Consider the following 22,472-nt stretch of genomic DNA (forward strand, 5'->3'; position numbering starts at 1 on the left):
TAGGCACTTAGGACAAATCTCACCATTGCTTGCCCTTGTTCTGTGGGAGACTTTAACTTCCCAGACATCTGCTGGAAGTACAACACAGCAGAGCGGGACCAGTCCCAGAGATTACTGGAATGACTAAGCAGGGCAGAAATCTGGAGGTCTAAAGCCCAGCTAGAAATTAATCTGGCTTCAGCAATCAAGGACAACAAGAAATGTTTCTATAAGTATGTCAGTAGCAAAAGAAAGACCAGGCAGAGCCTCCATCTCCTGCTAGATACAGGAGGAAACATGGTAACAAATGGTGAGGAAAAGGCTGAGGTGCTTAATGCCTTCTTTGCTTCAGTATTTAATAACAAGACCACTTGTATTGTGGTAATCCAGCCTCCTCAGCCAGAAGACAGAGACTGGGAGAACGACCCCCCCACAGTCCAGGAGAAGATAGTCAGTGACATACTGCATCACATAGACATACACAGGTCTATGGGACCAGACGGGATACACCCGAGGTGCTGAAGGAGCTGGCTGGGGTGCTCGCCAAGCTGCTTTCTGTCATTTCCCAGCAGTCCTGGCTGAGCGGGGAGGTCCCGACAGATTGGAAATTGACCAATGTGACACCCACAGATAAAAAGGGTCGGAAGGATGATCCAGGAAATTACGGCCTGTCAGCTTGACGTCGGTGCCCAGGAAGCTGATGGAGCAGCTCATCCTGAGTACCATCACACAACACATGCGGGACAACCAGATGATCAGGCCCAGTCAGCATGGGTTTAGGAAAGGCAGGTCCTGCTTGACAAACCTGACCTGCTTCTATGACAGAGTGACCTGCTTATTGGATGAGGGAAAGGCTGTGGATGTTGTCTCCCTTGACTATAGTAAGGCCTTTGACATGGTTTCCCACAGCATTCTCCTGGCGAAACTGGCTGCTCGAGGCTTAAATGATCGCACGCTTTGCTGGGTAAAAAACTGGCTGGATGGCCGGGCCCAAAGAGTGGTGGTGAACGGAGTTAAATCCAGTTGGCGGCTGGTCACGAGTGGTGTCCCCCAGGGCTGGGTTTTGAGGCCACTCCTGTTTGACATCTTTATTGCTGATCTAGATGAGGGGATCAAGTGCACCCTCAGTCAGTTTGCAGATGACACCAAGCTGGGTGGGAGTGTTGATCTGCTCGAGGGTAGGGAGGCTCTGCAGAGAGACCTGGACAGGCTGGAGCGATGGGCTGAGGTCAATTGTATGAGCTTCAATAAGGCCAAATGCCGGGTGCTGCACTTGGGTCACAACAACCCCCAGCAGTGCTACAGGTTTGGGGAGGAGTGGCTGGAGAGCTGCCAGTCAGAGAGGGACTTGGGGGTGTTGATTGACAGCCGGCTGAACATGAGCCAGCAGTGTGCCCAGGTGACCAAGAAGGCCAATGGTATCCTGGCTTGTATCAGCAATAATGTGGCCAGCAGGGACAGGGAAGTGATCTTACCCCTGGACTCGACAATGGTGAGGCTGCCCCTCGATGACTGTGTTCAGTTTTGGGCCCCTCACTCCAAAAAGGACATTGAATGACTCAAGTGTGTCCAGAGAAGGGCAACGAAGCTGGTGCAGGGTCTGGAGCACAGGTCTGATGGGGAGCGGCTGAGGGAACTGGGGTTGTTTAGTCTGGAGAAGAGGAGGCTGAGGGGAGACCTCATTGCCCTCTGCAACTCCCTGAAAGGAGGGTGCAGAGAGGGGGGGATGAGTCTCTTGAGCCAAGGAACCATCACCAGGACAAGAGGGAATGGCCTCAAGCTGCGCCAGGGCAGGGTCAGACTGGCTCTTAAGAAGTATTTCTTTGTAGAAGGGGTTGTTGGGCATTGGAATGGGCTTCCCAGGGCTGGGGGGGAGTCCCCATCCCTAGAGGGGTTGAAGAGTCGGGTTGACCCAGTGCTGAGGGATCTGGTGGAGTTGGGAACGGTCAGGGTGAGGTTCATGGTTGGACTGGAGGAGCTTCAAGGTCTTTTCCAACCTAGATGCTTCTGTGATTCTGCAATTCTGTCACATGTGCAACCAAGAAGGGAGGTCTTGGTCCAGCCCTTGGCCCCTAAACAGATACCACTAGGTCTCTGCGCTTGTCCCTGTGAAACCATCCAGAACCTCAAACGAGCAAATGTCTTTTTGACGGAGCAGTTTCTTGAATGTATTCCCGATACCAGCTTTGGGAGAGTCGTCCAGCCTTCTGGCCCTGCCCTGAGGAACCCCTTTGGTGATGGTGGTGCTGGCATGGAGGCCAGCTCTGACACCTTGGTTCCCATGGCCTGATCCTGCCTGCAGTCACAGGGGTGTCACTGGACACAATGGGACTGTCAGAAGCTACACAAGAGGTTGGTGGTGACACAAATGCAAGGGCACAGCAGGATAATGTTGAACAAAGGAGAGCCCAGCGCTGAAAAGGCCACGTCCTGTCGCTCACGTTGGCCGTGGCTCCAGGGAAGCAACAGCCCGACCTCACAGGCAGCAGAGAGGCAGTGCCTGCCGAGACAGTGAGGGGCAGCCCTGAGGGCACTGGTCTGCTCCTCTATGGGGCAGCTGGGCCCTTGGCTCCTGAATCCCTTCTGCCTGCTGGGGCTAGATGCCAGCTCCAGAGGAGATCTAAGAGAATGGAGGAGAGGCAAATTCAGAAAAAAATCTTTCTAAACCTAAGAAGATGTTGTATGAATAATACTTGGTGACCATAAATATAGTTTAACAAACAAATGCAATCTAAAGAAAAAGACGAACAAAAGATAAATTGGGATTTTACAAAATACCTGGGATTTATATGAGGATGGACACCTTATTAATACTATAATACTATGTATTCATATAGTTTCCTCAGGGCATCCTTGATCTCCTGGTTCCTCATGCTGTAGATGAGGGGGTTCACTGCTGGAGGCACCACTGAGTACAGAAATGACAGCACCAGGTCCAGGGATGAATGCGAGATGGATGGGGGCTTCAGGTAAACAACCATGCCAGTGTTGATAAAGAGGGAGACCACAACCAGGTGAGGGAGGCACGTGGAAAAGGCTTTGTGCCGTCCCTGCTCAGAGGGGATCCTCAGCACGGCCCTCAAGATCTGCACATAGGACACCACAATGAAAACAAAACACCCAAATTCTAAAGAGACACCAACCATGATAAGCCCAAACTCCCTGAGATAGTAGTCTGAGCAGGAGAGCTTGAGGATCTGGGGGATTTCACAGAAGAACTGGTCCACAGCATTGCCCTTGCAGAGAGGTATTGAAAATGTGTTGGCCGTGTGCAGCACAGCCCAGAGAAACCCAGTGCCCCAGGCAGCTGCTGCCATGTGGACACAAGCTCTGCTGCCCAGGAGGGTCCCGTAGTGCAGGGGTTTGCAGATGGCAACGTAGCGGTCATAGGACATGACAGTGAGGAGATAAAACTCTGCTATGACTAAGAAGAGAAAGAGAAAGGCCTGGCCAGCACATCCTGAGTAGGAGATGTCCCTGTTGTCCCAGAGGGAATTGTCCATGGCTTTGGGGAGAGTGGTGGAGATGGAGCCCAGGTCGAGGAGGGAGAGGTTGAGGAGGAAGAAGTACATGGGGGTGTGCAGGTGGCGGTCACAGGCGATGGCGGTGATGATGAGGCCGTTGCCCAGGAGGGCAGCCAGGTAGATGCCCAGGAAGAGCCAGAAGTGCAAGAGCTGCAGCTCCCGTGTGTCTGTGAATGGCAGGAGGAGGAACTCAGTGATGGAGCTGCTGTTGGACATCTGCTGCCACTGGACATGGGGGACTATCAGAGGAGGAAATAAACAGTGACAATTCATTAGAAACTTTTCTGAGGGAAATCAATGTCATTTCACAACACCCCTCTCCCTACTGCACCCACGCTCCCATTTTTCCTTTTCTAGGAAAATTTTCTTCAGTTCTGTTCCTGGAACTCCAGTTGGTGCTGGATTAAAGCACCATGAAGAGCAGGGCCTCTGCCTGCAGGCTGCCCACGAGTCAGCCCTGCTCTGCAGCAGTGGGTTTGTGTAAATGCTGGGATCAGGAGCCAGAGCTGGTGTTAGACTTTGTTATATGTGAGTGTTTGTAATGCAAAAGGGCCTGTCAGCATCTGCACACCCAGTGCTAAGGAACGAGGATGGCAGAAAGCTGTTAGAGAGCTTTGGGCTTTTTGAAGCTCCCCCCATTTCACTTGGGGAGTGTTCTTGGATGTCAGAATCCCTCAGGATTTCTGCTGTAGCCAGGGAGAACAGAGCAAGTCCTGCGAGGGAAGAGGATGGGCTGCAGGTTAATGGAGGGTAAGGGGAGCTGTTCTGTCCCTCTGACTTCTTCTGAGCTAAACTGCTCAAGCATGAGAACTCCTTTTCCATTTCTCCCACCAAATACCACAAAAGCATCAAAATGAAATCACAGAATTCAGAAAGCTCCTTATATTTTGATTAATCCCTGCCTTGACATTCCCCATATAATGTGTTCTCAGAAATGTCCTAGGAGTGATCTGGAGCTGTGAGCAGCCCTGACCCACGCAGCACCCTCTCCACAGCAGAAGGACCCTGCCCTGCTGGGGGTCTCTCCTTCCCCACACAGCTTCTCCCCACAGTGCCGTGGGCAGCTCCCCAGGCAGACTGAGTGCTGACCCTGGCAGGCGGCAGAGTCCCTGCCCCAGCACACAGCCCCTGGGCTGCAGGGACCCTGCTCTCAAGGACAGCCCTGGGCACCCCTGGCTGCACCCGTGCCTGCACACCCCTGCAGCCGTCCCCGGGAGAAGGCAGCCACCATGGCCTGTCCCTCTGACAGTGCAGCAGGGAAGCCCTGCTCTGGAGCACGTCCTCCTCCTCCACACACCAGGGACATTCCTGACTTCACTAGATCCCTCCACCACCTGCAGCTGCATTGCCCTGCACCCAGAGACTTACTGTGTCAAGGGCTGTGAAGATATCTCCTCCAGTGAGCTCTCAGCATCCTGCCACTGCCGTCTGCCTTTCCCCTCTCTGTGCCCGGCTCCTCTGCCCTCGGTGCCTGCAGGCAGTGTCCTCAGCCCTGCTGCGCTTTGCAGAGGAGCTGCTCCTGGGCAGAGCTGTCTCTCTGCAGCGCTGACCACTTGCCCTGAGCTCCCTCCGTCCCAGGAGCCCGGCCCAGCTCCGCAGCAGAGGACCAGCCCAAGGCATTTTAATGACCCCTCAGGTGGGTTTGGTGATGAGTCTCTGAACATCAGACACTGAGATGCTGCTGAAGAAACCTCTGAAGAAGTCAAAGTTAGATTCAAACTCCAAAGTTTCTTGTGGCTTTAATGGGTCCCACTGAGGGACACTGTTGACAAAGCCTCCCCAGGCTCCACTTAGAGCAGAAATGTGCAGGCAGTGATGGCAGGTAGGGAAAAGCAAAGCAAAGGTGGCTCTGATGCTGAGGAAACCTGCATGTGTTTGATGAAACCAAAGGGCCAAGCCCTGAGCCCATTAACCAAAGGGCCAAGCCGTTATCCCCAGCCCCTGGGAAGGGAGATCCTGTCCCTCACCCATTGCTCAGGGCTCTTCCTGGGGCAGTGGTTGATGGAGATATACACCTCCCAGGCTCCTGAGTAGGGACAAGGGGGCAATGAGGCCCCAGTGCTGCAGGGGACTGTGCCTCCTCATAGGCATCAGTGGCAGAAATACCAGCCGTTGCCAAAGTCCGGAGGAGGTTGACTCTGTTTGGAATTTTCAGCTTTTCCACAACCCTCTGTCATCTCCACCGCTGGCTGTCCTACTGTGTTGCATCACCTGTGCCCCTGCAGTCTGTAGTCATCCACCCAGTTTTCTTACCTTGCTCTCACCTGAGCATCTTCCTTCCTTTACTGATATCTCACCGTTCTCCCTGGCTCTTTCTTGAAGTGTTGGGTTTTGGTTTTTGATATCTTCCAAAAGCCTTGCACTGACCAGACTCCTTCTGGGTGATGTGTTAAACCGCAACACTGGCCTTGGAATGAATACTTTTTCTTCATAGTGGAAAACAGCGGGAGAAGGAAATAATGCCAGAAAGTGCAGCTGGGGAAGAGGAGACTGTACACACAGAGAAAAACTCCACCATCTCTGAAACCTCTCTTCAAGCACTCTCGGGCTACTCCTATTCTGTCTGGAGTCTCCACACCAGTGAGCCTAGGCTGTTCAGCCTCTCCATACTGGTCATGTTCTTGAGGGCTCTTAATGCCATCTTGGGAGATGTCTGGGCACGCTCCAAGGTTTTTGCAGATGAAAACATAGTGGTCATAGGCCCGGAAAGACAAAGTGAGACTTTTTACCAACACCTGTAATGGCAGGACAAGGGGCAACGGTTTTAAACTGAAAGAGGGTAGATTTAGATTTGTTATAAGGAAGAAATGTTGTATGATGAGGGTGCTGAGACACTGGAATAGGTTGCCTAGAGACATTTCAGGGAGGGAGCATCCACAACTTTACTTGTCAACATGTTCTAATGTCCAAACACCCTCACAATAAATAATTTCTTCCTTCTATCTAATCTAATCTCCCCTCTTTCCATTTAAAGCCATTATCCCTCACCGTATCCCTTCAGTCCCTGATAAAGAGTCCCTCCTCTGTGATCCTTTAGGCCCCTTTGAAGTACTGGAAGGCCACTATAAGGCCTCTCTGGGTCCTTCTCTTCTCCAGGATGAACAACCCTAACTCTCTCAGCCTGTCCTCATAGAGGAGGTGCTCCAGTCCCCCCATCACTGTCGTGGCCTCCTCAGGACCTGCTTGGGCAGGTCTATGTCCTTCTTACGCTGGGAGCCCAAGAATTGGACAGAGCACTGCAGGTGGTGTCTCACAATAGTGGAGCAGAGGGACAGAATCCCCTCCCTCAACCTGCTGGCCACACTCTCTTGATGCAGCCCAGGCCACGGTTGGCTTTCTGGGCTGCAAGTGCATGTTGCTGGCTTATAGTCGGCTTTCCATCAACCAACAAGGGAGAGCTGAGGGGCACCACATTGCAGCCTGGCAGCACCTATGAGGTCAGTGACCTTATAATCATCTTCAGTCCAGCCAGCTCCCTTCAGCCTGCCTCTCCTCTTCCTCTCTGTCCCTGTCTTGTCTCTGCTGGGATGAGCAGTTTTGTAATGAATGTCTTGTCACCAAATTGCTGGGGCCAACTGCTGGCCAACCAGGATCCTGTAACAGGAGTGGCCTCACAATCAACATCACAATTTGTGGTGCCTTCGCCTGTCTGTCTCCATTCACTCCCTTGACTCCTCATCGCTGCTGCACCCTACGTTCAACAGACAAACCCAGCCCCTTCACTGGACTTTCCCTCTCCCCTGCCCCACGGGTTGCCAGAGCCAGGGTGGGACGTGTCGCGTTCAGGCTTTGCAGTGCTCATGCAGAATTATTGCCACAAAGTCGGTGCTGAGATCAGACTCAGTGCTGTGGAGCAGACCCCAGCAAGAAATAACAGCGTTCAACAGGAGATCTGCAGAGGTGGCAACCATGTTGGTTTTGCAAGGGGGCTTCTGTCCGTTCACTAAAAGGATCTGCTGCTACCAAGATGCACTTGGTGTTTCAAGCTGTCACTGGCAGAGCTCCCACCAAATCAATCTGGTGTTGTGTCTGTGGCCTCCACTCTGTTGGTGCTGGGCTGGGGCTTTTACTCCAGTGTAATCTGCACTGGTCACAGCACAAGACAGACAGCTCCTACCCCAGAGATCTCCATCCTTCTTCGTGTTAGGCCAGCACTCACTGTCCTTCACTCTGCTCAGAGTGTTTGCCTCAGCTCATGGAGGAGCTTGATGAGATTCTCCTTGAATATTCTGAGGCACAATCCAATGCTTATTGCCCTCTGCATCTACAGCATAACAAATATTCCTTTCCCTTAATATGGGGATTGACCTGATGGGTCTTCTCACATGACTCCCTTGAATTTCCCTGGTTGGAAGGTGACATTTTCACAAATTGGGTCAAGATGATGGGCTCTGTCACAGCCACATGAGGTCGCTTCTTCCAGAATTATTCAGCCTGAGGTTACCCCAGATGACCCAAGAGTGTTCTTGGATGCTCTTGTGCCTGCTAATAACAGGGCCAAGTTTCTTGGGTTCCCAATGGCCTCTTCATCTGTGGGTCATCCCCAAGAATCTGCTGGCAAGGGTACCAGGATCCATGGTGCCAGCCCACAGGAACCTGGGCCTTCCCAGTAGAACCTATGGATCTTGACCAAGACTTACCCTTGAGTTCCCAGACTGCAGGGAATGCATTGCATTTATTGTCACTGGTGTTAGTGACTATATGCTGCTCTGCTGTTCCTGTTTTCTTGAGCTCATTTTCTAAAACCTTTAGTTCTTTTTCTAAACCTTGTACTTGTTCAATGTCCACCTTTACTTGTTGAATATGTAAGCAGAGCCTATGTCTGTTGACCCTAAGATCTTCCTCTCTTTTTATTAAGACGGTTCTTTAATTTGGTAAATTCCATCTCCTTCAATTTCTGGATGTTCTTTTGCACATTCTTTACCTTCTCATCTGTTTCTCTGAGGAGATCCTGAGAATCATATCAGGCACAACCACAGGGTGCCAGTATCACAAGCTTCCTTTTTTGCTGGCTTTTATGTTTTCTAGTTTGCAATGACTAACATACATACACTTCACAGGCTGGAGAGGTGGGATTGGCTAATTTAAAAGAGAGAAACCTCCAAGGGCATTTCCCTTGTTTAACCACTTCACTTGTGGAGCTTTGTAACACCCTTTTCCTCCTGAACATATTTGTTATCTCAAGCTGCATGGATATTTGATTCCAGGCACTTCCCATACTGCCTTTACACGGGGAAACACTAACAAGAATTTTGTTGCTCCAACTGGCAAAACAAGAAAGAGTTTTAAATGTGTTTTCTGTAATCACCAAGTCCAGATTTACTTTCCTTCAGAGTCAGTTGGTTCTGAACATCGCAAGAGCCAGACCAAAGGATAAACTGTGGGTCATTTCAGTTGCCAACCCCACCCACAAATCTTCCACTTGTACTGCAGGGTGTGTGTCACAGTTTACGGACCATGGAAAGAAGCTGGGATGAGGCTGTTCCTTAGGTCAGCTTCCCAGACAAAATGCTGTTTGAGTCCAGCCAAGGGTGTGTCTGGGGACTATTCCCGATTTCTCATTTTGTGGGGTCCTAGTCACTGCCCACCCCAGGGACACACGGTCCCTGCAGATCCCCTGGGATCTCCAGGCAGCTCCAGACTCCCCTTCTTAAAGACATCAACTACATGTCACGTGTGGGACAGCTCTGGATATGGACCTCAGGTATTCACCTGAGGTAGAGTCACCCCATGGTGAATGGTCCATTCACAATCTACACTCATTAGAAACCAAGTTAGTCTTAAATCCAACCCTTGGTGCCAAATAGGTCACAGTGTGGCATCACTGACTTCTTTTCTCCTGGATCCATGAGGAAAAGGAGCTTGTGGGGAGCAGTTGCTCATGCGGTTCTTGGCATCAGCTTTGGGAAAGGAACCCAACTCTGGGGCACTGCACCGTATTATTCCAGAGATGAGGTGGGAGAGTCAGACTGGGCCCAGAGTTAGAGGAACATGTATACAGGCAGGAGGTGAGACTGAGGAGATAAATTCCTCAGTAGTAGTGAGTTGAATCTAAACATTTGGGTAGAAACAAAATAACCACAGATTACCACAAAATTCTAAGGACACTGATGATAATGATAATTATGAGAAGAAAATACTAATGAATATACAATAATAATAATAGCAACAACAGCAACTACAGGCTTGCAATAAGATGCCCTGACAGTCATTTGCAAAGAGTGATTGGAAGCTTATAGAGGAACAGCCATGAAAACAGTTTCCTCAGGGCATCTTTGAGGTCCTGGTTCCTCATGCTGTAGATGAGGGGGTTCACTGCGGGAGGAACCACTGAGTACAGAAATGACACCACCAGGTCCAGGGATGGGGACAATATGGAGGGGGGCTTCAGGTGGACAAATATTCCAGTGCTGACAAACAGGGAGATAACAGTCAGGTGAGGGAGGCACGTGGAAAAGGCTTTGTGCCGTCCCTGCTCAGAGGGGATCCTCAGCACGGCCCTGAAGATCTGCACATAGGACACCACAATGAAAACAAAACATCCAAAACCTAAACAGGCAGTAACCATGATAAGCCCAACTTCTCTGAGGTAGGATTGTGAGCAGGAGAGCTTGAGGATCTGGGGGATTTCACAGAAGAACTGGTCCACAGCATTGCCCTTGCAGAGAGGTAGTGAAAATGTGTTGGCCGTGTGCAGGAGAGAGTTGAGGAACCCAGTGCCCCAGGCAGCTGCTGCCATGTGGACACAAGCTCTGCTGCCCAGGAGGGTCCCGTAGTGCAGGGGTTTGCAGATGGCAACGTAGCGGTCGTAGGACATGATGGTGAGGAGAGAAAACTCTGCTCCAATGAAGAAGAGAAAGGAAAAGATTTGGGCAGAACATCCTGCATAGGAGATGTCTCTGGTATCCCAGAGGGAACTGGCAATGGCTTTGGGAAGAGTGGTGGAGATGCAGCCCAGGTCGAGGAGGGAGAGGTTGAGGAGGAAGAAGTACATGGGGGTGTGCAGGTGGCGGTCACAGGCGATGGCGGTGATGATGAGGCCGTTGCCCAGGAGGGCAGCCAGGTAGATGCCCAGGAAGAGCCAGAAGTGCAAGAGCTGCAGCTCCCATGTGTCTGCGAATGCCAGGAGGAGGAACTCAGTGATGGAGCTGCCGTTGGACATTTGTTTCTAGTGGACATCAGGACCTGTACATGTTGGAAAAATCAGTGAGAAGTTAGGTCAGATTTCTCTGAAGAAAAGATACTCCACTTCTTGCAGAAACCTTCAAAACTGATTCACCTCTTCCACAAAACCTTTGGCAGTTCCACCTCATGAGCTCTGTTCCAGCTGGCTGAGGGTACCCAGGGGAGCAGGGGTCTCTGCTGTGGGCTCTGGAGGAGTCAGTGCTATGCTACAACAGCAGGCAAATAGGAACATGGGGTCATCTCAGATCAAATCCCCTTCTGATAACAAAGACTTATTAATATTTATCCCCCCTATTCACCCAACTGCAGAGCAGAGCTGTAGGGATTTCTTATGTTTAGTCTGTTCTAGTGGCCCCATCCCACCTGAGGAGTGTTTTTAAGGCAGAGATCCTTGGCATTTCTGCTTCACTCAATGGTGGAATCTTGTGAGTCCTTAAAGAAAAAGGGCTTGTATCTTCATGCAGAGTGAGGGCAGCCGCTGTGTCCATCAGTCCTATCCACAGCTGCCTTGTGCCTGCACCTATCTGAGCCAGAGGACAATCGCCCTCAGGTGTTCCCTGCAAAAGAAACTGGACCCTGCTGAGAGCAGAGGATCTCAGCTCTCCCCTCCCAGCCAGGGACACAGAGGTGTCTTTACAGCTGCCCGCATGCATCCCAGCAGCATTTCCACGTCCTTAGCACTGAGATGTCTTCTCCAGGGGGTTGCTAGAGAAAGAATGCCTTGGGGCAGCTGCGCCCTTCTGGAGGGCAGCCTGCAGCCAAGGAGGACCCCCAAGGGAAGGAGGCGAAGAACCAAAATTTGTGATGTCATGAAGGGGGATCAGGTCATTGCCCACCCCACCCACTACAGTGGCTGGAGCCCCAGAGTAAAGCAGGGGACTGAGATGCTTTTCCTCAGATCCATCGGCATGAGAGAACCCGCAGCACCAGTGTCTGAGCTGTGCTTGAGGCCTCCCCCTCCACACCAGTGAGTGCAGCAGTAAGAAGGGCAGCAGGGAGAAGAGGGGAACACGCCAAAGTGCTCATGCCAAGGAAGGCAGGACAGGGAGACAACACTGGGCACTCGAGCATTTCTCCTCCTCTGTTGTCAGGCTGCTGGGAGGGCAGCTCATCACCATGTCCCTGTGACATTAATGGCGGGGGGCTCTGCTGGGTGGGAGAGGAGACCAGGGAGTTGCTCAGTGAAGGTGTCTGCACTGCAGGGGATGGCAAAGAGTCATCATCCTCCCACAGCATTACTGGTAGCAACTCCCTCACAATCCTGCCCATGTTTCTGCTGCCTGGAGCTGTCACACCCGGGACCTGTTTGTCTGTCCCTAAGTCTCCTCCCTGTCAGTGCTCACAGCCCCCATCCCACCCGTTGTGTGCTCAGCTCTGCCCTGCAGACCCCTCCTGGCAGCAGGGCCCTGCCCAGGGACATCTCTATGTGTGTGCACAGTCTTAGGAGCAGGATAAACAACTGCTAAGGAGAACTGGGGACTCAGTGCCTTCTCCAGAATGGAGAAATAAATTCCCGTCTCCTTGTGTCTACTCAGGCAATGAACAGGGGAAAACACAAAGCACAGACTCTTTCCCTGTCAGTTAAATACTGCCTTGATGTACTTCTTCAAAAAGGCTCTCACTATATGTCCTAGGAGTGATGTGGAGCTGTGAGCAGCCCTGACCCACACAGCACCCTCTCCACAGCAGAAGGACACTGCCCTGCCGGGGCTCTCTCCTTCCCCACACAGCTTCTCCCCACAGCGCTGTGGGCAGCTCCCCGGGCAGGCTGAGTGCTGACCCTGGCAGGCGGCAGAGTCCCTGCCCCAGCACACAGCCCCTGGGCTGCAGGGACCCTGCTCTCAAGGACAGCCCTGGGCACCCCTGGCTGCACCCCCGCCTGCACACCCCTGCAGCCGTCCCCGGGAGAAGGCAGCCGCCATGGCCTGTCCCTCTGACAGTGCAGCAGGGAAGCCCTGCTCTGGAGCACGGCCTCCTCCTCCAGACACCAGGGATATTCCTGGGGCTGTGCCGGCTTCACCACATCCCTCCACCACCTGCAGCTGCATTGCCCTGCACCCACAGACTTACTGTGTCAAGGGCTGCGAAGATTTCTCCTCCAGTGAGCTCTCAGCATCCTGCCACTGCCGTCTGCCTTTCCCCTCTCTGTGCCCAGCTCCTCTGCCCTCGGTGCCTGCAGGCAGTGCCCTCAGCCCTGCTGCGCTTTGCAGAGGAGCTGCTCCTGGGCAGAGCTGGCTCTCTGCAGCGCTGACCACTTGCCCTGAGCTCCCTCTGTTCCAGGAGCCCGGCCCAGCTCTGTAGCAGAGGATCAGCCCAAGGCATTTTAATGACCCCTCAGGTGGGTTTGGTGCTGAGTCCATGAACCTCAGGCAGCCATAGGAAGTTGAAGATCCCTCTGAAGACATCCATGTCAGATGCAAACCAAAAGATCCTTGGAATGTTAATTGTTCCCACTGAGGACCCTTACTGACAAAGCCTCCCCAGGGGCTGGTTAGAGCAGAAAACTCGAGGCAGAGATGGCAGGTAAACAAAGGACACATCAAGCTGGAACAAATTCTGAATAAACATGGATGTTTTACATTAAGACTAATGCCGAGGTCTGATACTCAGTCCTTGGATCTCCCTTCCCAGGGCAACATGTCCCTCAAACAGAGATCAGGGCTCTTCCTGGGGCAGTGTGATATAGGGATGGGCAATGCCAAGGGCAGGACTATGGTCCAACACCTCCCAGGCTCTTGGGTGGGGAAGGGGAGGCCATGAGACCCAGTGCTGGAAGGGGAAGGTGCTTCCTGATAGACATCAGTGGCAGAGACAACAGCCAGAGCCAAGGGCAGAAAGAGCTCATCTCTGCTGGGGGATTTTCAGACTTTCTTCATCCCTCTATCATCTCCACCACAGGCTGTCCCACCGTGTCCCACACCTGCACCTCTTTCTCTGCAGGCTGTAGTCACCCACCCTCCTACCACACCTTGCTCTCACCTCAGCATCTCCCTTCCTTTACTGAGATCTCTCCATCCTCCCTGGCTGCTCCTTGAAACACAAAGCCTGGGGCTGCTCCAGTCTCCCTCTGGGTGACTTGTTACACCACAGCACTGCCCTTCGAGTGACATTTCTCTGTGTCCATTCTGGGCCTCCCCAGCTGCACTTTGTGGCATTAGTCCTTTCTCACGGTGTATCTTTCAACAAAGTAAAGCTCCATCATCTCTGAAATCCCCCCTCAGTGACTCTCAGGCTACTCCTATAGTGCCTGGAGCCTCCACACCCCCTGGCTAAATAACTCCAGGTCCCTCAGCCACCCCACACAGCTCATGGGCACCAGGTCCCAAACCCCACCTTGGCAGACCTTCACTCAACACTCTCCAGGTCCTCCCTACTTCTCCAGAATGGGGAGCCACACCCTGGGACACACCCATGTGTGTGGGGCCACACCAGTGCTGAGTGGAGGGGGATGGTAACTCAGGGTGTCGGGGTGGCCCACGCTCCTCCAAATGCAGCCCCGTAGGCAGCTGCCCTTGTTCATCGTGTCCATCCTCTCCTGGCTCGTAGGGCATCCCTCGTAGTGCCCAGGCCCTTCTCCTCAGAGTTGCTGCTCAGTCGGTCACATCCCAGCCTGTCCTGATGTACGAGGCTGTTCGCCCCCTGCTCCCAATGATGTAGGATTAGTCACTTCTCCTTGTAAAACTTCAAGTTTGAGAAATCCCAGGTTTTGTCAAGGTTCCGATGGAATGTAGAAAAGTTTGTTCAGCATTTAATATTTGTGTGCAGCTGGTTTATCTTGACTGGGGTGTCTCTCACAAGAGAACAGCATGAGGAGTTGCAGGGCGCTACAAATCCCCTCTGCTGGAGAAACTGTGGGGTCCTGGGGGGTCTGGTACTGATAAGGCCATGGGGCTGGACCCTGAGGGGAAGATTCCCTTTATGGGAGAGAGCAGCAGGAATGTGTGGAGCTCTGCCTGGGGATGGAGGATGAGTCAGCTGAGCTGAAGGGTCATGGACAACACTGTGGTGGGTGGATGTCTGCTATGGACCCCCAGATGAGGAAGAGGAAGTAGATGAAGCCTTCTGCATTCAACTGGAAGAAGCCCTGCACCTCATGGCACTCCTAAACTCTCCCAATATTTGCTGAAGGGGCAACACAGCACAGTGAAAGTCATCCAGGAGGGTTTGGGAGTTAATTGACAACATCATCCTGACAAGGGTGACTGAGCAGGCAGTGAGGGGAGGTGTCCTGCAGGCAATCATACTTAGAAACAAGGAAGTGCTGGTCGGGGATGTAACATTCAGGGGTGAGAAAGTAGAGCTGAGGCTCCTGAGAGAACAGAAGGCGGCAAAGAGCAGGACTTCAGTGAGCAGGCTTTGGCCTGCTGAGGAACCTGCTTGGCAGAATCCCACGGGATATGACACTGAAGAGAAGAGGCGAGAGGTGTTTGATGGTCAAGGATCTCCTCTTCAAGCTCCAGAATAGCACCACCAGATATGCAAGAATTGAAGCAACACTGGAGAAGGTGCATATGGAAGAGAAAGGAGCACCTGACAAAAATAAGCATGAAGAGGCAGCACAGAGAATTTCAAATCTGGCTGCCTTCCAGCCTCAGATGTTCCATTACTCTCTGATGGAGAAATAAATTTTTGTGTTTCTATGCATGTGTCTGCGTGTTTGTGTGTGTTTGTCTGTGTTAGGGGATACTGAAGGCATGACGGGATCCCAGGACCAGCTACTGGACAGGTGCAGAGTCTAAGATCAGCTCCTGGAGAGATCACTACTGGACACGTGTCTATAGAGGCCGATGTTTCCCACTCCCACAGCCCAGCATACAAACAGCCCAAACCTCGTTTCTCCTTTCTCCACTGACAGTGGTTGTGCTTGGCCTACAGACCTCCCGAGGTCCCTTCCAGGATGGGTGACGGTGCATTTCCTTCCACCACAGCTCTTCCCTTGATGATGATTGGGAGAGCACTCACGTTCCCCATGACCATGGAAGGGAGCAGACATACATTTGTAGCAATCAGCTCCTAAATTTTGTCCCACTGAAGTCATTGACTACTCGGCAGGGAACCTCTGATGCAGTTTTCATCATGTCTGAGCTTAACCTTTGCTTTTCTTTTTCCTTCTTTTCCCTCCCAAGTTCTTCTCTTTGATCATCCTCCTACATTCCTCTACAAACAGCCCAACTCTGCTCTTTCCACACTGCCCCTGGCTTTGCTGGTTTCCTGCCCTCCTAGAATGTTTCTAACAGGCTTTTATTGATTCCTCCCTTGGTCAGTACAAAACCAGCAACTCCTTTTATTATCTGTGGTGTCCTGCACTTTCTTATCCTGTGATCTTGTGTTGATGCCTCACCACAATCAGGGTGAGCCACCTGCACACAAACATTGACAGCCAGAAAAATGGAGCTTCAGTCCAGGAGGCCTTTGAGAAACTCTGGGTTTTGGCCAACAGAAAGGTTAAGTTTTAGAAGGAGAGAGTGGCCAGTCCTGCATTGGCAGGAAGAATAACCTCTATCGTCCCCAGGTGTAAGAAATCAGGAAGGAAGGCAAGAGACTGGCATGGTGAGTGGAGACCTGCTGGTCAAAGTAAAGGGCAAGAAGGAAATGCACAGGCAGTGGCAGCAGGGACAGGTACCCTGGGATGAGTAGAGGGACACTGACAGGTTATGTAGGGATGGGGTCAGGAAGGCCAAGGTGCAGCTGGAGCTGAACTTGGCAAAGGATGCAAAGAATAAGAAAAAGGGCTTCTACAGGTACATCAGCCTGAGAAGGAAGGTCAGAAAACTTGTATCAACTCAGTGAACAAGACTGGAAAACTAGAAATAATGGACAGGGAGAAGGCTGAGGTACTTAACAAGACTTTTTCCTCAGTCTTCACTGCAACCTCTCTTCGCACACCTCTCGAGTGGATGGACCACAAGGCAGGGACTGGGGGAGCAAAGTCCCTCCCACTGTAAGAGAAGGTCAGATTCAGGACCACCTGGGGAACTGAACATATATAAGTCTGTGGGACCTGACAAGATGCATCCCAGAGTCCTGAGGGAATTGGCTGATACAGTTACCAAGCCACTCTCCAGGACATCTGAAGTCCTGGCAGTCAGGGGAAATCCCTGGTGCCTGAAAAAAGGGAACCATTGCACCCCTTTTTGAAAAGGGTAGAAAGGAGGACTCTTGGAACTAGCGACCTGTCAGCCTCAGCTCTGTGCCTGGGAAGATCATGGAACAGATCCTCCTAGAAGCTGTGCTGAGGCACTCAGAGGACAGGGAAGTGATTTGAGACAGTGTGGCTTCACCTTGGCTGACCTACCTTGTGGCCTTTTAAGATGGAGTGACAACATCAGTGGGCAAGGGAAGAGCTATGGATGTCGTCTAGCTGGGCTTCTGTAAACCTTTGGCACAGCTCCCCACAACTTGTCCAGCTGTCAGGGGTGCTCTGTCCACCCCTCATCACCACCCCGAGGTGCCTCGGCCCTTCCATGTACAGCTGCCCCATGCAGGAAGCTGGACTGATGCCAGGGAAAATGGCTGAATCCATGCTGGATGTGGGGGTGACTCTGTGCCGGGGCTGGGCTTGTGGCCAGGGATGGTGTTTCTGCTAAGCCTGGCTTTGCCCTGGGTGCTCTTGAGGCGGGTGCTGGGCGTATGCAAGGAGGAGTCCTGGGAGGGATAAAACTTGCCCTCACCTTCTCCAGCTTCACCCAGCAGTCACCACAGAAGATGAAGGTCGCAGTGCTCACCATGTCCCTGCTCTTCCCCATCCTGCTGTGTACCCCGGAAGATGCTCAGGGGAGTCCCCAATGCCATGGGAAGGGGCTTAAGGCTGGGGATGGGTCTTGGCTGCAGGACATCAGCTCTCCTGCAGAACGAAGTTGTAGTGATGAGCACGAAACCCCTTGCCTTGGCCTCTCCCTTTCCCAAGCCAGGGGCTCCTGCAGGCTCCCCTGCACCTCCAGCCCCCAGCAATGCAGCTTTCTCCCCTCCACAATTCCATCTCTTCCCCCCGCCTTCCCCTACAATTGATGTTCTTGTGCCCACAGCGTGAGTTCCTGTTAGAATTGTTGGACCCGTCTCCTCCCTGAGAGGATCCCCACAGATTTCTTGTCCTGATGCCCCCACCTCCACCCCTTTTATGCCTCCTTATCTCTTTGTTTTGGTCCCTTCAGACATCTCATCCCTGGGATCTCTTTCATGTCCTATCTGGGGTCCCCAAATCCCCTCCCTTTGATCCCTCCCGATGCCTTTCTTTCCGTCTTCCCCCTCAGTCTTTTGCTTTTCATCCTGTCCACTGCAGCAGTGTCCCCAGATCCCCTTCCTTGAACCCCCACTCCCAAACACTCTCCCAATCTTGTCATTTTTGTCCTCTGCAGTCCTCTTCCTTCTGACCCCACCAACCACTGTGCTTGAGGTCACCGTGTCCCCTCCACTTGAATTCCTTTAATCGTCACTCGCTTTCGACACAGTCCTGTCCCTGCAATATCCCCAGCCCAGTACCCTGGTGTCCACTAATTCACCCCAGTGCCCTGTCTTGGGTCTCCCCCCACCTCAACCCCATCCTCTCTGAAGGACATGAATTCCTCACTCTCTCCTTGTCTCCATCCCCACCCCTGGTCCTTGCATGGACAGGTATGCCAGGTGACACTTGGAGGAATGGGGCCAGGCAGAGCAGAAGGGATTTTCCTGCTCAGACCAGGGGGAAGCCATGGGCCTGCAGGGACTGGGGAAATCTGAGTCTCACCCCCAGCCCCACCAAGACCCAGTCCAGACCACCCCTTTGCTCTTCTTCCCTAGGCATTCTTTGAAGCAATGCAGGTTATGGCGTGGTGGTAAGTAGTGGGGTGGACTTGGAGGGCATCCAGTCTGGGGAACTGGAAGGCACACTGGTCCTCCCATCCCTTGCTGGTACTGGGGACATCCCAGAGACCAGTGAAGTCTCATGGTCTCTCAGAAGGGGGATTGAAAAAAGCAGACACCACGAGTTCTGCTGGTCTCAGACCCTCCATTCCCATGGCCATGACACTCCAGGGCATCCCAGTGTGCCCCAGTAAAAGCCTGGGTTTTACCACTTAACCCTCTGAAGCCCTTGTTCCCACACTCTAACCCCTTCACGCTGAACCCCTTTCCTAATCCTGACTTAGACTGTTTGGCCCTTGGGGGAAGCACAGGGACTGCAGGATTCTAGAGCAGCCATGAAGCGTTGGAAGAGGAACGTGAGGTGACCTGTATCTGATCACCTCGTGGGCCATGAAGAGGATTTGCTGTGGAATGTTGTGATGAGGTCAGCTGTGCCTCAGGATCTCGTGGGCCAGCAGAAGGTGCATGGCTGTGAAGGCAGCTGTGAGGTCACATCTGCCAGAATCCCTCACAGGCCAGCAGCAGATTTGGATGTTGTTTTGCACCAGGACATGTTTTTGATCCTGGTGCAGCGAGCCGTGCAGATCCCACCTGTTGAATCATTTCATTTTGCTCCTGGGAGCTCTTTCAGTGTTACAAATTACAGTGTTACTCTTACAAGTGTTTTCTTACTTCTACTGCCCCAAAAAGAGGATGTTCACATGGGCACTTGTTGCTGCACTTGTATAAAGGTCAGGACATGCAGATGGCCTGATCGCCAGTGGCAGGTGGGAGCTTCCTGCACTCTTCGCTTTTACAATCAAGTTTAACTTCTGACCAGGGGATACACTCAGCCCAACAGGGCCTGAAGCCCAGGCTGTACATGGAGCACAGCCCAGGCCTGGGTCTACTCAGGTTTACTGTTATGAGGATCACTGACTCTTCAGGGCACAGTCTTCTGGGTCAGCATCAACGAACCTCCTGATGAAGGATAGCAGGAGGATGAAGTCTCCTCTAAAGAGCTGGAGGAAGGGACACAATTTTAGGCCCTGGTAATCAGTGCAGACTTGGAAGACCATGGACCTCTGTTAGAAAACATTGGTTAAAAGGAAAGTGGAAAGTGATCGCTGACTCAACATGGGGGAATGCTCTCCTCTACGTGCACATTAACAGCTGGCCCTGGAGCCAGCTTCATTGCTGGGGGACCCTGAAAATCTCTGGGTTCAGTCGGTAGAAACCTCATGAAGCTTTACAAGGCCAAGTGGCCAGTCCTGCATTTGGGGACAGAATAACCCCATAGATGGGGGCATGCGGGGACCTGACTGGCAGAGGAGTGACCCCGAGGAGAAGGGCCTGGGCATCACTAGGGATGCCATACAAGGCAGAGGTGCATGTCACCGTGAGTAAGGCCAGCTGCCTGTGGGGCTGCGTTAGGGGGCATGTGGCCAACTCAGACAAGGGAGTGATCATCAGCACTGTGGTGGCCACATCCTGACTAGTGTGTCTGGGTGTGGGGCTCCCTGTTCTGAAGGAATGAGGAGGAACTGGAGAGGCTCCAGAGCAGATCTGCCAGGACGGGGTTTGGGGACTTTGTGGAGAGGCTGAGAAACCTGGGCTGCTTTAGCCTGGTGAGGTGGAGCCTCAGGGCACTGTACAAATAACCTGCAACTGCTTGAAGGGGGATTTCAGAGATGATGGAGCATTTCTTGGTGTGAGAGGCATCGGCCTGTCAGCCCTGCACAGCCTCTGAATCAACAGCTAGGCTGTGATTGTGATAGACAGTAAACTGTTTGTTCATCAAATTCCATTAAAGATACTGGGAGCTCGTGACATGTTATTCCATAAACTATGTAGGCCTAAGCTTAATCTTAACTATTACATTGTGTAACGACTAACTGACTGCAAGTGCTTATCTAAATTGAAATGCTGAAGCAAGGACTCCTATTGTGCAAAAGACTGAAAAGAGGGAGAAGGGAAGAAGGACAAAGGGGAGAAAGAACAAGGGAAGAAGGACAAAGGGGAAGTGTCTGTACTCTGTAAGATATAAACAAAAGCTTTGTGAGCCACTCTCAGGAAAGCAGGAAATATAAGGAATTGGTGACACGACATAGACCCAGATGGAGCGACCCCCTAGCTGCAAAGTGCGCAGACGCAGAGTACGCCCCTCAGAGAGACCCGATACCGGAAGGCGGAGGATATAAAAAAGACGGACCCTCGGGAAGTGAGTGCGCGCCGTTGGTGGAGCAAGGACTCCCCGGCTGCCCAGCGCTGTTTTGCTTGTTGACGCTTGCTAAGTAAGCAATTGAAATTTTGATTGGCTCTGACTCACATCAATTTGAGAAATCTACTTATAACAAAATTGGTGCTGTGACTCGGATAGAGGCAATCTGGTGGGAAGCCCCATACGGGGAGGCGCGCCCCGCTGAGTTCAGCGGCCCCGGCTGAGTGCTATCACATCACACCCTCTACCGTTGAACTCCAAAACTTGGCAACAAGCAAAAAAAAATACCGGTAACCCCATAATCTTTGTGCACAAAGCCCCAGACGAAGACGCAGGGTTGCATGAGTATAGGCCGGTTACCGTTCAGTTGGGTTTGGGTTTCCCGGAGCATGGTGTGTGAGACGTCCAGCAGGGCGAAGCGAGCGCGGACCCCTCATAGTGCAGTTCCCATATCCCGCAAGGGACTGGGTCACGAAAACGGGGAAAAAATGAATTGTGTGAGTGTGTGAAGGCTCTCTGGAAGATGGGACAGAGGAAGAGCAAGCCTTCTGATCCCATGGGTGGTGTGGGACCCAAGGTGAGGTACCCCCAAATACCACCAGATAACCCTTTAGGCTTAATGTTAAACCACTGGGAAAATTACCCCTCTAGGCGGGGTAAGGACAAAGTAGAAATGATTTATTATTGCATGGAGGTTTGGAGAGGGAAACAAATCAGGGGCGACCATCTCTATTGGCCTGGGTTTTTTAGGTCCTTTGAAGAGTGGGTCTGTCAAGCCTTAAACATTTATGTCAATTCAAAGGAACCCTTTAGTTTGGAGGAAAGTGAATATGCACAGGCATGCGAATTATATGCAGTATTAAAAGCTTTACAATTACTAAAAGGAAAAGTGGGAACTATATACACCGATTCTAGATATGCCTTCGGAGTAGTACATACCTTTGGAAAAATATGGGAAGAGAGAGGCTTAATCAATTCTCGGGGGAAGGACCTAGTACATCAGGAGTTAATATCACAAATTTTGCAAGCTATACGAGGGCCCAGAGAAATTGCGGTAGTACACTTAAAGGGACACTAGAGGGGGCTCAATCCTTTAGTACGGGGGAATAACCTTACTGATCAAGAGGCAAAGAGAGCAGCGCTATCAGCACTGCACTTGGATGATCCGATAGAGGCCAGAAAGCGGTGTGTTAATTGTGGAGATAATTACCTCCCCTGTTATGCTTGCTGGGACGATTTTGGGGTAGACGGCATAGAATGTGTATGTGAAAGACCAGGGTTTAAGTGGTGCTTTTTCCATGGAAAATCCTATGAAACTTTAAACTTTACTATTCAAGAACAAACAAAATTAAATCAAATGGAGATTAAACAGAAAGCTAATGGAAAATGGGAACTCCCGGACGGCCGAGAAGTTCTCCCAAAACCCATAACTACCAAGATAATACAGCAATTCCATAAAAACACTCATTGGGGAACTCAGGCATTAGTGGATCAATTTACAACTAAATACATGTGCATTGGGATATATGATATACCCAAACGAGTGATAGGAGAATGTCTCGTTTGTCAAAAAGTAAATAAACATCAAATAAGAAAACAAGTATATGGAGGGTGAGAATTGACTCATAGACCTTTTGCAAAAATACAAATAGACTTTGCCGAATTACCAAAGGTGGGGAGGTATAAATACTTATTAGTAATTATAGATCATTTAACCCAATTCGTAGAAGCCTTTCCCACAGCCC

General features: G+C 51.7%; 1 protein-coding gene across 1 annotated transcript; it reads right to left on the reverse strand.

Annotated features, from left to right (window-relative positions):
- Window positions 1-2,065: 2,065 nt before the first annotated feature.
- Window positions 2,066-10,665, reverse strand: LOC141936016 (uncharacterized). Its single transcript, XM_074852750.1, has 6 exons — window positions 9,720-10,665; window positions 9,333-9,403; window positions 8,364-8,454; window positions 4,148-4,216; window positions 2,802-3,742; window positions 2,066-2,275 (listed from the first exon to the last, which is right to left on the reverse strand). The coding sequence occupies exons 1-6, from the start codon at window positions 10,663-10,665 to the stop codon at window positions 2,066-2,068; spliced, it is 2,328 nt and encodes a 775-aa protein (XP_074708851.1).
- Between the last annotated feature and the right edge of the window lie 11,807 nt (window positions 10,666-22,472).

Source organism: Strix uralensis, chromosome 31 (assembly GCF_047716275.1).
Source record: "Strix uralensis isolate ZFMK-TIS-50842 chromosome 31, bStrUra1, whole genome shotgun sequence".
In the NCBI taxonomy this organism is placed as follows: Eukaryota; Metazoa; Chordata; class Aves; order Strigiformes; family Strigidae; genus Strix; species Strix uralensis.